This window comes from Muscardinus avellanarius (genome assembly GCF_963383645.1).
Source record: "Muscardinus avellanarius genome assembly, chromosome: 13".
Taxonomy (NCBI): domain Eukaryota; kingdom Metazoa; phylum Chordata; class Mammalia; order Rodentia; family Gliridae; genus Muscardinus; species Muscardinus avellanarius.
The window spans coordinates 95180107-95195383 of record NC_137799.1 but is presented as its reverse complement, the minus strand read 5'-3'; the positions used below and the strand labels follow the sequence as shown (position 1 = coordinate 95195383).

General features: G+C 48.6%; 1 protein-coding gene across 1 annotated transcript in view; it reads left to right on the top strand.

The window, feature by feature from the left end:
• Positions 1 to 15277, top strand: part of SHC3 (SHC adaptor protein 3) — a gene marked incomplete at both ends in the record, with an annotated part of 85568 nt that overhangs the window by 55760 nt on the left and 14531 nt on the right. The window contains 5 exons of the mRNA XM_080708602.1: positions 432 to 558; positions 6148 to 6298; positions 8341 to 8440; positions 10713 to 10871; positions 13805 to 14100. Coding sequence (XP_080564728.1) covers positions 432 to 558; positions 6148 to 6298; positions 8341 to 8440; positions 10713 to 10871; positions 13805 to 14100 — 833 coding nt within the window. The remainder of the gene's footprint in view (positions 1 to 431; positions 559 to 6147; positions 6299 to 8340; positions 8441 to 10712; positions 10872 to 13804; positions 14101 to 15277) is intronic.

Sequence of the window (15277 nt, the reverse complement as noted above, 5' to 3'; positions counted from 1 at the left end):
GAGACCCTGTTTCAAAATAAAGAATAAAAAAAATTGGGCAGGGGGAGTAGCTCAGAGGTCAAATGCATCTGGGTTCCATCCCCAGGCCCGTAAAAAAAAAAAAAAGCTGCCTTCCTGAGATCTGCATGAAAACCAGGTCTCCATTTTATGGAGATGTGGCGGCTTCTTGTTGGGACGGTACCCCCATAGTCACTTGACAAGGCTGCACCTCTTTTGTCGGTTGGTTTGTATTGGGGGTTGAACCCAGAGGCTACACTCCCAGCCCCTCTTATTTATTTTGAAACAAGGTCTTGCCAAGTTGCTGAGGCTGGCCTTGAACTTGGGATCCTCCTGTCTGGGTCCCTTCTGGCTCCAGGAAGGACTGTTTGCCGGGAGCTGGGGAGCTGGAGCTCCAGCATCCCTCCCAAGGGCTCCTGTCCCTCTCTCCCCAGCGTGTCATATCCTGGAATGCTGTGACGGACTGGCCCAGGACGTCATTGGCGCCATCGGACAAGCCTTTGAGCTCCGGTTTAAGCAATATTTGCAGTGTCCTTCCAAGATCCCCGCCGTGCAGGACCGGTGAGTAGCTCTGTGACCCATTTGCGGCAGCCTCTTGTGCTTTAGGACATTGTCTTTCAAAACTACAGTCTTCACGGGACGCCTGGCTCACAGCGCGTGGCCCGGGCTAGACTGCGGCACACACCGCTGTCACGTGCAGAGGTGCCTCAAGTGTGCGCAAAAGCCTTCTGGAAGCTGGTGAGGGTATCCAAGGTTAGCGCAGAGCCACTTCCTTGCAGCTGTGTGATTTCCCCCCATATGTCTGTGCTGTCCCAGCTTCTACGTGTCCGTCTGTCCCTGTCATGGCGGTGGCCGGGGTCCTGCTCCAGGGGATTCCACTGGCCGCCAGCCGGCGTGGGCCATCGCCGGCTCTGGGGCCTGTTGACCTGCTGGGTGCCCTGGGCACGCTCCTGAAACGCTCTGAGTCTCAGCAGCTTCATCTGTGAAACAGGAATAACAGGGCCTTGGCCGCCGTTTCCTGTGTTAAGTGAAAGCGGGTCATCAACAGCATTTATGAGATTTTAAAAAAATTGGTGCCTGATAGTTACGCGTCGTAGTGAGGCTCAGAGTTAAACAAACACACGTGTACTCAGTGTCCACGGTGCGCTTCCCTGCAGTTCCCCCCAATAGGTAGTCTTAACATTAATGCAAATAGCTCCATGTTTGCACAGAGGACCACCTGCAGTTTCCACCATCAGCTCTCCCCTCCCCTCCCTCTCCCCTAGGGTCCCCATTATTTCTCTGGGGTCGTCTTTGTTTCCCAGCTTCTCTTTAGCATCCACGTATGAGTCGAGAACACGGGGCCCTTCGCTTTCTGTGACTGTTAACCGCACTAAGCACAGTATCCTCAAGTTCCATCCATTTTCCTGCGAAGGTCACATCGTGTTCTCTTCTTACGGCTGAGCAGATTCCATTGTGTGCAGATACCATAATATCGTAATCCGTCCGTCTGCTGGTGGGCATCTAGGCTGGTTCCATAGTTTGGCTGTCGTGAATGGAGCTGCCGTAAACGTGGACGTGCATGCGTCCCTCGAGTAATATGATGTCAGTCCTGTGGTAAGATCCCCAAAGGCGGTGTGGCTGGCCGTGGGGTGGCCCCGTTCCCGGTCTTTTAAGTATCTCCACACTGGTCTCCACAGTGGCTGTACTATTTTGAATCCCACCAACAGTGTGTAAGTGTTCCTATTTATTTTACAAAGTGTTCAGTGTCTACTCTGAGTCTTTTTTTTTTTTTTAGGACATAAGAATATTCCATGTGGCAGAAAGCATCAGAAAAGTAATACAGGACTGGGCGTGGTGGCGCACACCTGTAAGCCCAGCACTTGGGAAGCTGAGACAGGAAGATGACAGGTTCGAGGCCAGCCTCAGCAACTTAGTGAGACCCTGTTTGAAAATAAAAAATGGCAGGGTGTAGCTCAGAGGTAGAATGCCCCTGGGCTCAACCTCTAGTACAAAACAAAACAAAACAAAACAAAGCCCACGAGACGTATGGGTCATTCAGCGACTGTGTGTTCTGTCTTTCACTGGGTGGCAAGCTTTCTGTCCTGGATGGGCGTATATAACACAAACCTGCTATCATGGTGTGTGTGTGTGTGTGTGTGTGTGTGTGTGTGTGTGTGTGTGTGTTTACTTTTCTTAAGTTGACTATCTACCCTCTCCAGATGTTTGAATTTTATTCTGTGATACAGTTGTGAAGTCAGTATCTGCTGTCATTTCTCTTATAACCATATTGTTATTTCTGTGTGGGTGGTAGTATCGTCCTTTCTCTCATTCCTGAGTTTTATAATTTGAGTTTTCTTTTTCCTCAGTCAACCCAGTGAGAGATTTGACATTTCTGTTGCTCTTTCCAAGAACCAGCTCCTGGTTCTGTTAATTTTCTTTGTTGTTTTTCCACTGTGTATCTTATTTATTTCTGCTGTAGTAATATTCTCTTCCTCTTACTTGCGTTGGGCTGAGCTGTTCTTTCTCTTCTAATTTCTTAAGATAGAAGGTTAGTTACTGATTTGAGGTCTTTCTTTTATCGTTAGATGTTTTGTCGTTCAGGTATTTTTCTTTGAGTGTTTCTTTTGCTTAACCCCATAAGTTATGTGTGTTGTTTTTACTCCCATTCTTGTCCTTGGTCATCCCCTTTTTCATCTTTTGCTTCCTTAGGGAAGATGAGTGCCACAAAGTTCCTTCTGGCATTGGCTTCTGCCCTGACTCTGATATTAATTGAAAATATACTTTGTATGGTTTCAGTCCTTTCAAGTGCTTTGAGGCTCATTCTGTGGCCCAGTTCGTGCCCCGTCTGCTCTGGAAAGCGTGCCTTCTGCTGTCAGGTGGGGCGTCCCGCAGGGCCTCAGGTCTGGTTGGCTGCCATGCTGCTCGGCTCCTCTCAGTCTTCTGCGCAGTTTTCCATCTCGTATAGAAACTGGCATATTAGTGTCTCCAAGCATTGCTGTCAGATTGCCTCTTTATCCCTTCAGGTTTTTTCCCCTGAGGTGTGTCTCTCATAAAAAAAAAAAAAAAAAAAAAAAAGTTCATTATAAAATCCATTCTGGCCAATCTCTGGCTTTTTAGTTAGACTATTTAATGCGTTTATATTTGACACAATTACTGATAAGTTAGGATTTTGTTCTGCCATTTGGTTATATTGTTTTCTTCAAATGTCCTTATTTTTTCATTATTATTTCTTGAAATTCTTTTTTCCCTGTCTCCTGCCTCTCCTTTCCTTGGGGTCTCTGTGCTGTGCACGTTGGTTTGCTTAATGGAGTCTTACAGGCCCCTGAGGCTCTTCATTTCTCTGAATTCTTTTATTTTTTCTGTTCCTTTGGTTGATCTGAGTTGACCTATCTTTATCTTTAAATTCTACAATTATTTTCTTTCGCTTCCTCAAACCTATTACTAAGATCCTTACTGACTTAAAATTTTTTAGTTTTTAGAATTTTTAAGCTCTAGAATTTCTATTTTCTCAATCTATATTGATATTCTCTATTTCATGAGACATTATTCGCCGGTTTAGTTTTTGCACACGTGGTACCTTTCATTTTTGGGGTATATTTAAAATAATTGATTTAGGGTCTATTTACTTGGTCCAAAGTCTGGGTTTCCTTGGGAACAGTTTCCATTGATTGGTTTCCCCCTGTAGATGAGCTATATTTTCATATGACTCATATTTTTTGTTGGTGTTGAAATTAGAAATTGATTAATTAATTTGTGTGTGTGTGTGTTACTGGGGATTGAACTCAGGGGCATTCTACCTCTGAGCTATACCTTCAGCCCTTTTAAAATTTTGTTTTGTTTTTTTGTTTTGAAAGGGAACCTCACTAGGTTGCTGAGAGTCTATCTACACGGCTGAGTCTGTCTGTGAACCAGTAATCTTTGTCTCAGCTTTCCATGTACTGGGATTGCAGGTGTGTGTAAAACTGGGAATTTAAATCCTAATATGTGACAATTTGAAGATTAGCTTTCCCCTTTTTCAGGATTTGCTGTTTTTGTGTGTTCTGTGGTGACCTGTTTTAGTGACTTTTGTACTTAGTGTGAAGTCCGTGTTCTTTCCCTTCTATGTCCACTGAGGGCTGTGCCTGCTTAACTCTTTATTTTTTATTTTGTGGAACTGGGGATTGAACCCGGGGACATTCAACCTCTGAGACGCATTCCCAGCCCTTTTATTTTTTGTGCTGAAGCAGAATCTTGCTAAATTTCTGAAGGTCTCCCTAAGCTGCCGCAGCTGGGCTTGAACCTGTGATCCTCCTGTCTCAGTCTCCTAAATACTGGGATTACAGGTATGTGTCATCAAGCCTGGCTATGTGCTTGGTTAACTGTATTGCTTTGTTAATGATGGAGACATATTTCTCTTTTTGTGTGTGGTACTCGGGGCGGAACCTAGGGGCTTTCTACCTCTGGGCTACACTCCCAGACATATTTTATATTTTGTTTGGAAACAAGGTCTCACTAAGTAGCTGAGGCTGGCTTCGAACTGTGCCATTCTCCTGTCTCAGCCTCCCAAGTACTGGGATTACAAGCGTGCCCCACCGCACCTGGAGACATATTTCTTTACATGTTTGGTACCACGAAGGCTCTAGTCTCTGCTGAGGGCTGTGTGGCAGGTGGGGGACGGGTCACTTCTTCCACACGTGGCCACGCAGATGACAACTTGCCTTAGCCAGGTGACCTTGAGAGCTCAGGCGTCTTGCCCCATCCTGAGCAGGCACACCGCCTGGGCGTGTATGGAGCCCGCACGCCACGCCGCGTTCCCAGGAACACACTGGAGCTTATTGAAGTCCCCCGTGGGAAACTCTGTTCCCAGCCTTTCCTTTTCAGCATTTGCTCAGAGCACTATTTAGTTCACAAGGCGTCTGCCCAGAGAACCCATGTTAAGTAACTGCCTCTAATAGTTTCCCACAAATGCCCTGGGAACGAAGTTTTTTTTTTTTTTCTTTTTTTTTTTTCTTTCGTCTCTTTGGGCAGGCTCCAATCAGGTCAAATAAAGAGAGCTTGGCAGACACAGAGAAATGATATGTATTTTAGGAGACGAAATGCTCATTGCTCTGATTTGCTTATGACATAGCACACAGATGCATCGAGTTGTCACACTGTGCCCTGTACACATACACAGCTACTGTGTATTCACTAAGTATACATTTAAAGTGTACGGATTCGGGGTTGGGTCTTTCAAGGGTCGATTGCATCTGTCAAATCGTGGTGGTGCCCCGGGAGTGGGGCCTTGAAGGCGCCACACAACTCCTCTTCCTGTGGTTCCAGGGTGCTGGGTCTCAGTAACTGAGCACATTTGGTGTAAAGGGCCACAAAGATACCGTTCCTACAGTTTTTATTATTATTAATAAGTGCTCCTTGGGGTATCTGTCTCAAGCATCTGGATAATCCCTAGAGTTTTGAAAAGGCAGACTGTGACCAGACTTGCCCTCTGGCCAGTTGTATTAGTGCTTTTAAGAAAGGCAGAATGATCAGATTTTTGCCCATTCTCCTGAGGTCTCTCCATCACAAAGATTTCATGACATACGGAAAACCCTGCCTGTACCTCGAGGATCTGGTGACCTTTAGATAGAAAGGGATTTATTTCTCAATTGAAATGTTTCCAAAAAGGACGTGTTTCATAGAAAAACACGTAGAACGCTGAGTAAGGCAGAGATTTTAGGCAGACTGCCCCTCCACGGTTCACATAGACGTAGGTAGAGACCGACTGTCTCGGCAACAGGGACTGTATTGGTCCATTTTCATTAATACAACACAACGCCGGAGGTAGGCTAACTTTATGAAGAAAAGAGGTTTGCTTGGCTCTGGGGTTTGGAGGCACAGGTGCACACTTCCTCTGCCGAGGGCCCTCTTGGGCGCCGCCTTGCGGTGGGATCAGGTGAGAGCGAGGAGGAGGCCACCCTTGCAACAGGAAGCCCCAGAGACCTGGGACCCGGCTCCTTCTGAGAGCCCATTGCTTGTGAGTTCAATTGCGTTTGAATCTTGTGGCCTCCCAGTACCGCCACCTTGGGGACCAAGCTCCCAGCACCTGAGTCTCTGGGAGCGGTCGCTCTTAAACCACAGGGGAAGCACAGCAGGTACTGGCGTGACATTTGTCTGCAAACTCGAAAGCCCTTGAAAAAATACTTTTAACAGAATGCAGAGCCTGGACGAGCCCTGGGCCGAAGAGGAGAGGGAGGGCGCAGACCACCCCTACTACAACAGCATTCCCAGCAAGGCGCCTCCCCCGGGGGGCTTTCTGGACGCCCGACTGAAGAACAGACCCCATGCTCCCGACACAGCCCAGGTACGTCCGGCACTCACCCCCGGTGGAGGCTCGCGGGGCTCGATTTCCTTTTATTTTCTGCCATTTTATTTCAGGCCGAACATTTTATTTTGCGCAATTTTATTTCAGTTCGGCACAAACAAACACAGCTCTGCTTTTACTGGCTCTCGTAAAGCGTTCATGTGAGAGACGGCGTGCTGCCGTCACAGTGCCCTGGCCACTATGTGATTCCTGAGATAGCAATCTGGGAAGCCCGCTCACCCTTGGATAAATCCCACACTGATCTTGTGACCTCTCTTAATCCCCCCGCCTCCCTACCTCCCGCCCTCATTTTTTCTTACGAGGGGGTACTGGGGACTGAACCCAGGGATGTTCGACCTCTGCGCCACATTTCCAGGCCTATTTTATTTTTTGATTTGAAACAGATTCTCCCTAAGTTGCTGAGGCTGGCCTCAAACCTGTGATCCTCCCGTCTCAGCCTCCCAAGCATTGGAAGTAGAGACGTGTACCACCAAGCCCGGCCTCACACCATGATTGTAATGAGAGAAGGGAGAACTCAAAGCTTTAGAAGAATCTTGTGCATTTTTCTTTTTCTTCATTCCCACTTCAACTCAGATTTTCCCTTTAACTCAAAATTGCCATTTAGAATTTACATTATCTTTTTTGTGTGTGTGTGTGGAACTGAGTGTTGAACCTAGGGGCATTCTACCTCTTAGCTACACCCATAGCCCTATTTTATTTGTTATTTTGAAACAGGGTCTCCCTAAGTTGTTAAGACTTGGTAAATAACGTAGGCTGGCCTCAAACTCAAACCTGCGATCCTCCTGTCCCTGTATTATTATTATTATTATTTTTTTGGTACTGGGGATTGAACCTAGGGGCATTCTACCTCCAAGCTACACCCCTGGTCCCATTTTTATTCTTTATTTGCAAACAAGGTCTTACTAAGTTGCCGAGGGCCTCACTAAGAACTGAGGCTGACCGCGGACGGTGATCCTCCTGTCTCAGCCTCCCAGTACTGGGATTATAAGCATGTGTCGCCAGGCCCAGCTCCTATCTGTCTTTTTATAGGATTTTTTTTTTCTAGTTTGCAATGCTGAAAATCCACCCCAGAGCCTCATGCATGCTAAGCCCACGCTATTCTACACAGCTACACCCCGGCCCCAGACAGTTTTTAACACAATCTTCTTATGTGAGTGGCAATGACATTCATGTAAATGAGAAGTTGCCACTGAAATCAAAGCCCTAAGGGTGCGAGGGAGTGCCCTGGTCCTCAGAGGACAGCCTCGCTGAGCGGGTGGTGATGGGCGCGCGTGTCGCCAGGGAAGGGGAATGCGGCCACAGATGCGCTGGGACTGAGATCTCATTTGTGAGTCATGCAGCTATATGCAGAGGAGTTTACTTTATTTTTATTTTATTTTGTGGCACTGGGGATTGAACCCAGGGAAGTTCTACCTCTTGAGCTACACCGCTAGCCCTTTTTATTTTATTTTTGTTTTGAAGCAGGGTCTTGCTAGGTTGTTAAGAGTCTTGCTAAGATGCTAAGGCTGGTCTTGAACCCGAGATCCTCCTGTCTCAGCCTCTTTAAAAATGGGATTTTAGGCCTGTGCCCGCCGTGCCTGGCTGGAAGAGCTCACTTTATGATTGCCCTGGGGAGGGGCTGTGGAATCCAGGAGGTTTCATGCATAGATTTTTATTTTGTTTGTTTTTGGCTCTGAGAGGCATTCTGCCTCTGAGTTACACTCCCAGCCCTTTTTGCTTTTTGTTCTGAGACAAAGCCTCACTAAGTTGCTGAGGGGCTCGCTAAATTGTGGAGACCGGCCTCCAACCTGTGACCCTCCTTCCTCAGCCTCCAAGTCCTGGTTCACAGGCTGCGCCGCCCCCCTTGGCGGCGTGTGTAGGCTCGAGGTGGAGGACGCCTTTGCTTCACCCCCACACCAACTCGCTTGTCAAATTCCAACGCAAACGATGAGGCCCAAAGGGGAAACAGGGCGCAAGAGAGGAAGCGGCTGACCCGCCATCCCGGGGAATGAGCCCATCTGTGTATTTACACGTGTCTGTAGTTTGCAGGAAGAGAGCAAACGTACTACCAGGGAAGATACCTAGGTGATGCGTTTGGTGAGGACTGGCCGCATACCTCCGCCAGGCCGGACCAGCGGCAAGGTAAGGTGCTGGGTGCTCCCCGTGGGCCGCCGGCCTCGGGGGAGGCGCAGAGCCAGCCTGTACACGAGAGCGCTGACGACAGGACAGGCGTGGAGGCGTTAGACACCCAGGGCTCCATCCCACGGCCCTGGAGGATGGCCGGCCTCAGGCAGCGCCTGTGCTTAGGCTGCCGAGGAACTGATAGCCCGGGAGCACCGTCGCCAACTTAAACGGGGCTCGGCGGGGCAGGCCTGGGGTGTGTTTTATTTATTATTTATTTTTTTATTTTATTTTATTTTATTTTTTGGTAGTACTGGGGTTCCTGGAAGCCCTTCTACCTCCAGGCTACACTCCCAGACCTATTATTTATTTATTTATTTATTTACTTACTTACTTATTTATTTTGTGGTACTGGGGGTGGAACTCAGAGGCTTTCTACCTCTGGGCTACACTCCCAGACCTATTTTATATTTTATTTGGAAACAAGTCTCTAAGTTGCTGAGAGCCTCACTAAGTAGTTGAGGCTGGCTTTGAACCTGCGCGATCCTCCTGTCTCAGCCTCCCAAGCTCGGGGACTACAAGCGTGCCCACCACGCCCGGCTGAGGTGTGTTTTATACTCAAAGCTTCACAGCAGGGGTAGCCCCAGGGCCCCTCCCCGCCAACGCTCAGGAGCAGTGTTGGGAGGGGCGTGGACACCCCGAGGCTGGGCACAGACGGCAGAGGTCTCACTGTGTGTACGCCTCTCGAGGCCCCGGTCGCTCTTACAGGAAAAGTGAGATGACAGACGCCCGCGTCACCTGCTCAGGTCACGGAGACGCAGGCATCCGATTCGCTGCGAACACTTTTAATGCAGAGGTGGCCACCTAGAAGCTAGGTGTCCAGAGTGATGTAGGCACATCGTGATTTCTGAACTGCTGACTGCTCACAGAAGAACTTCTACACAGTAACATCTGTACACATTTTATGTGTTTCCCTCTCTACCATTCTGTCTCTATTTGATTTTACCATTTGTCCATCCTTCCTTCCTGTACATCCATTTATCCTGTCTGTCTGTCTATCATTTTTCCATCCATCCATCCAATCTGTCTTTTATAGATCTCTTTTAATTTTAAACATTTCCTTTCTAAAGCATTTTTCAGCTCTTTAAAGACCTCTGAGGTCGCGCTGCTAGGGCTGTGGGGTCTGAATGAGACAGAGCCCACGATTGCCTTGATGATTATAAACCCAACTGCTGAGTGTCTTGACATGAAGGCTCAGCCTTTTATTATAGCCGTCTGTGTCAGGGAGCAAATGGCAGTGCATTTTTGATTTTCCCTGTGCAGAAGCATCTTAGGTTTTGCCTGTCCTCGTGGAGGGAGCACTGCGGTGCGGGCCATCAATAACCCACAGACCCGGCTGCAGCCACCTCGTGGCTCTGCCTCAAAACAGGATGGAAATAACAAACCAAAATACGGTTGAGCTGGGAGTGGTGGTGCACACCTGGAATCCCAGTGCCTGGGAGGCTGAGGCAATAGGACGGCAGGCTGGAGGCAGCCTCAGCAACTTAGCGAGACCCTACTTCCAAATGAAATATAAAATAGGGCTGGGGTGTAGCTCAGAGGTAGAACGACCCTAGGTTCCATCCTCAGTAACACACACACACATGCACACACTCACATATGCATGAGCGCGCATACACACACACACACACACACACACACACACACACACACACACACACTAAGCCACATCTCATGGCCCCTCCTCAGCTGTCTGATCTTGGAGTATTTGTGAAGGAGAGGAAGGGGGAAGGGTATCCTCTGACTGCCTGACCCCCAGGACCCTGGGATACACGGTCCAGAATGCTTGGTGAGGCCTGTACATGTCATGTTGTCTACCCTGGGGTTGGCTGGTGATTCATTTTGTTTTTGTTTTTGTTTGTGGTGCTGGAACCTAGAGGCATTCTACCTTTGAACTACACCCCCAGCCCTATTTTTTATTCTTTATTTTGAAACAGGGTCTCACTAAGTTTCAGAGGGCCTCACTAAGCAGCTGAGGCTGGCCTCAAACCTGCAATCATCCTGTCTCAGCCATCCAAGTACTGGGATTACAAGCGTGCGCCAGTACTTGGTGATTTCATTTTGACAGAAAGGACCAGAAGGTGCCCTAGCCAAGACCCAGCAGTCCTCATCAGGCGGAAGGGAGGCCGCTGGCCTCTGCGGGAGGGATGTCCTAGGGTCCCAGGAGCCCTGCTCTGGACTGGTGTGTGGCTTAATTCCATCTAAGACTAGCGGGCTTGTTTTCTTGTTGCAGGCTCCCTGGACGTCTACAGCATGCCGGAAGGGAAGCCGCTCACGGCCGGGGCGGGAGCAGCCCCCACCTATGTGAACACGCAGCCCGTGTCCCCAGCGCCCGGCCCGGCCGTGGCCAGCAGCGCAGAGAGCAGCCCGCGCAAAGACCTCTTCGACATGAGTACGTGGCCGCCGCCTTGCGCTGTCGGCTCAGCTGGCGTTCCTCGCTGCGTCTGCTTGCTATCTGTGACCACTGAATTTTCTGTTAGCAGGGTGTAGATTAACAGTGATAATTCGCTGTGTTTTCCTAGGCCACAGTAGGGCTCATTTAGGGTTTTGGGACTTACACAGTCCTCTCTGCAGTCAACAGGCAAAGCCCACTCCCTGCCTTTTTAGAATTGATTATTTATTTATTTATTTATTTATTTATTTATTATACTGGGGATTGAACCCTGGGGCATTCCATCTCTGAGCTATGTCCTCCAGCCCCTTTTATTTTTTATTTTGCAACAGGGTCTCGCTAAGTTGCTGAGGCTGGTCTCAAACCTGTGATCCTCCTGTCTCAGCCTTCTTGTACTGGGGTTCCAGGCACTTGTCACGGTTCCTGGTCTGAGTTTTTTCTTGAAGACCTTGCAAATGTATTGAGACAAAGGATGTACATAAATAAATGTATTCAGTTATCTCCTCTTTTTTTTTTTTTTTTTTTTTTTTTTTTAGTACTGGGGATTGAACCCAGGGGCGTTCTATCTCTGAGCTACACCCCTAGCCCTATTTTATATTTTAGTTTTTGAAACAAGGTCTCATTAATTTGCTGAGGCTGTCCTCGAACCTGTATTCCTCCTGTGTCAGCCCCTCAAGTACTAGGATTACAGGTGTGTGCCTCCACACCCTGCTTCATTTATCTGTTTAGGCTTTAGTTTGTTTATTTTTATTGCCAACTCTTGTTATTATTTGCTGAGGATGCAAAGATGAAATGGTCTGTATGCACCAAGCTCTCAAGTCTGCCAAGCAAGACCGGCGTATAAACAGGACATTTCAGAGCTCACCTCTCTTCCATCTCTCTGCTTCTTCTCCTTCTCTCTCTTTCATTGTTTCTCTCATTTTTCCTTTCATTCTCCTTTTCCCTATCCCCTTCCAAAAACTGGGTATTTCTCAATGTGTCAGATGCCTTTGTATTAGCTGGGCATGGTGACACAGGCTTGTAATCCCAGTACTTGAGAGGCTGAGGCAGGAGAATTGCAGGTTTGAGGCTAACAGTGCATGGCAACTTAGTGAGACCCTGTTTCAAAATACAAATAATTAATAATAATAATAATAATAATGATGATGATGATGATGATGATGTTGGGGGCGTAGCTCAGAGGTAGAACACACTGGTAGTGATGATGGAGATGGTGCTGATACTGCTGCTGCTGATAGAGGTGCTGATGGAGATGATAAGATGGTGATGATGACAAGGAGGGCGATGGTGGCGACTGTGATTGGTGGTGGTGATGGAGGTGAAGCTGGAGAAGTTAATGGCGGTGGTGAGAGTGGTGGTGGCGACGGTGATGGAGGTATTGATGACGATGGTGGCGACTGTGAGGTGAGGTAGCAGTGATGGAGGTATTGATGGCGATGTGAAGATGGTGACAGCACTGGTACTGATGATGATGGCGCCCACAAGTGGGATGTGAGCCCAACCTGGATGCTGCTGCTGAAGCCGAAGTAACAGAGGTAGGGATGGTACAGAAACAGTAGGAGGCAAGTTTTCAATCACTCCAGGTAATCGGGTAAGAAGTAACAGAAAAACAAAGTGCACACACATAATTTTAACTAATAGTTTTAAGCACGTTTGCTTCCCAAGACTAAAAGGGTTAGCAAATGTCTGAAAGATGTCATTTAGGTTTCCTGTATTCACCTCTCTCCTTCCTGTCTTCTACTAAGACTGGCCAGCTTGGGCCTATTCTACAACTGACATTAAATACTGACAAAATACGAACTGTGTCCCGAGAAGTAAGTGGGGCTCTGGCGATGTAGTGTGTGCAAGAGCGACCACTCCTCCCCTTGTGAGTTGTACTGTGGTGAGAGCCTAAACCATTGTCACGGCACCTTATATTTGCATAGCCCGTGGGGATTTCTCTGAGTGTTTTTGTGCATACCACCTTAGTGGAAACTTGAATGTTGGAATTTAATTAGATATGCCCGTCTACATGTTCTGTCCCTGGTATTCGATGCTGTTAAAGAGCAGCCCTGCCATCCGCGGGCGCCCCAGAGAAAGGCACGTTCCAATTGGGATAAAGTCAAGCTTGGCGTCAGGTACTCAGAAAAACAGCCTCTGCTGCAGAGGAATGTGTGCAGGTCCAGAGGAGCTAGAGCTTCTAGCCTGAAATAACTCCTCGGTCTGGTAAGCTTTGGCATGTAACCATGGTTTTGTAGCTCGTCTTTCCCTTTAGTATTTGGCAAGTTTTTATTCAGAAATTGTTAAGAAAGCCAGCTGAAATTCCAGGGAAAGTAGGTGGTGTGAAATGGGCATAGGGTTTTGCATTGTGCCACAGTGAAGTCATTGAACCCAGTTGGACAAGAAGTGAGCTTGAAAACCGGTGTGGTGGTGCACCCGCCCGGTTAGCTCATACCCACCTTTAACCATCTCCACATGCTGGGGCAAACATTGTACGCCCTTCTCCACCCACATTTACCCACCAGTACCACATTTACCTACTCCCAGTACTTGGGAGGCTGAGACAGGAGGACTGCAGGTTTGAGGCCAGCCTCAGCAACTTAGTGAGACCCTGCTTCAAAATAAAAAAGTCAAACAGGGCTGGGGTATAGCTTGGAGGCAGAACAGCCCCGGGTTTAAAACATATATATGGAGAGAGAGGGGGCCGCTGGATCCTTGGAATGGAGCAGAACTCCCAGCTGGCTGGGGCAAGCAGACTCATATATTCATGGGCTGTACATGTGATTAACAGAAAAACAAACCATGCCAAGATTTGGTCTGTGCGTTTGCATGCTTGTTATGATGAGTCCTTCCCTCTAGTCCCCGCTGTCAGGCGTTTTCATCTCTCATGTTGTATTTTTACCACGCGCATTTCTCGGGATTGACTCGTTGCTGGCACATATTATTTTTGACAGAGCCGTTTGAAGATGCTCTCAGGAACCAGTCCTCGGGGCCCCTGTTGAACAAGGCCGCCTCTGTAGAGTGCATCAGCCCCGTTTCTCCCAGAGCCCCGGACGCCAGGATGCTGGAGGAACTGGAAGCTGAGCCTTGGTACCAAGGAGAGCTGAGCAGGAAGGAGGCAGAGGGACTGCTCGAGAAAGATGGAGACTTCCTGGTCAGAAAGAGCACCACCAACCCTGGCTCCTTCGTCCTCACAGGCATGCACAACGGCCAAGCCAAGCACCTGCTGCTGGTGGACCCCGAGGGCACGGTGAGGCGCGGGCCGGGGCCTTCCGATTCGCTCATACCCACCTTTAACCATCTCTACTCGCTAGACCCGAGGGCACGGTGAGGCGCGGGCCGGGGCCTTCCGATTAGCTCATACCCACCTTTAACCATGTCTACTCGCTAGACCCGAGGGCACGGTGAGGCGCGGGCCGGGGCCTTCCGATTCGCTCATACCCACCTTTAACCATCTCTACTCGCTAGACCCGAGGGCACGGTGAGGCGCGGGCCGGGGCCTTCAGATTAGCTCATACCCACCTTTAACCATGTCTACTCGCTAGACCCGAGGGCACGGTGAGGCGCGGGCCGGGGCCTTCCGATTCGCTCATACCCACCTTTAACCATGTCTACTTGCTGTGGCAAACACCATACTCCCTCCTTCATCCATATTTACCCACCAGACTCTTGGCTTCAGGCCAGAGCAGGATGACAGGTGTCAATGGTCAGAACTTCATGCAAGCTAAACTTGGAAAATTATCTGCCAGGTGCAGTGGCACAGGCCTGTAATCCCAGTACTTGGGAGGCTGAGACAGGAGGATTGTAGGTTTGAGGCCAGCCTCGGCAACTTAGGCCCTCTGCAACTTAGTGAGACCCTGTTTCAAAATGCGAAATAAAATAGGGCTGGGATTGTAGTTCAGAGATAGAACACCCCTGGGTTCAACTACCAGTATGAGAAAGAAAAAAGGAAGGGAAGAAATGATCAGGTACAGGTGTAGTGGCGCATGCCTATCATCTCAGTACTTGGGAGGCTGAGATGGGAGTATTGTAGGTTGAAGGACAGCCTCAGCAATTTATTGAGACCATGTATCAAAATAAAAAAATAAAAAAGAGCTGAGGGTGTGGCTTAGAGGTAGAATGCTCCTGGGTTCAATCCCTAGTACAGGTATACATATGTTAAATACTGAAAATTTGGCTTACAGTACAGAAATTTTTAAAACGCTGGATACTTCTCTCATACCATATTCAGAAGTACCTGCAGTTGCAATTAAAACCTGATGGTGAGCCGGGCGTGGTGGCGCACGCTTGTCATCCCCGCGCTTGGGAGGCAGAGACAGGAGGATCGTGCAGGTTCAAAGCCAGCCGCGCGCGCTGGCTTAGGAGACCCTGTTTCCAAATAAAAACGTAAAAATAGGTCTGGGAGTGTAGCCCGGAGGTAGAAGGGC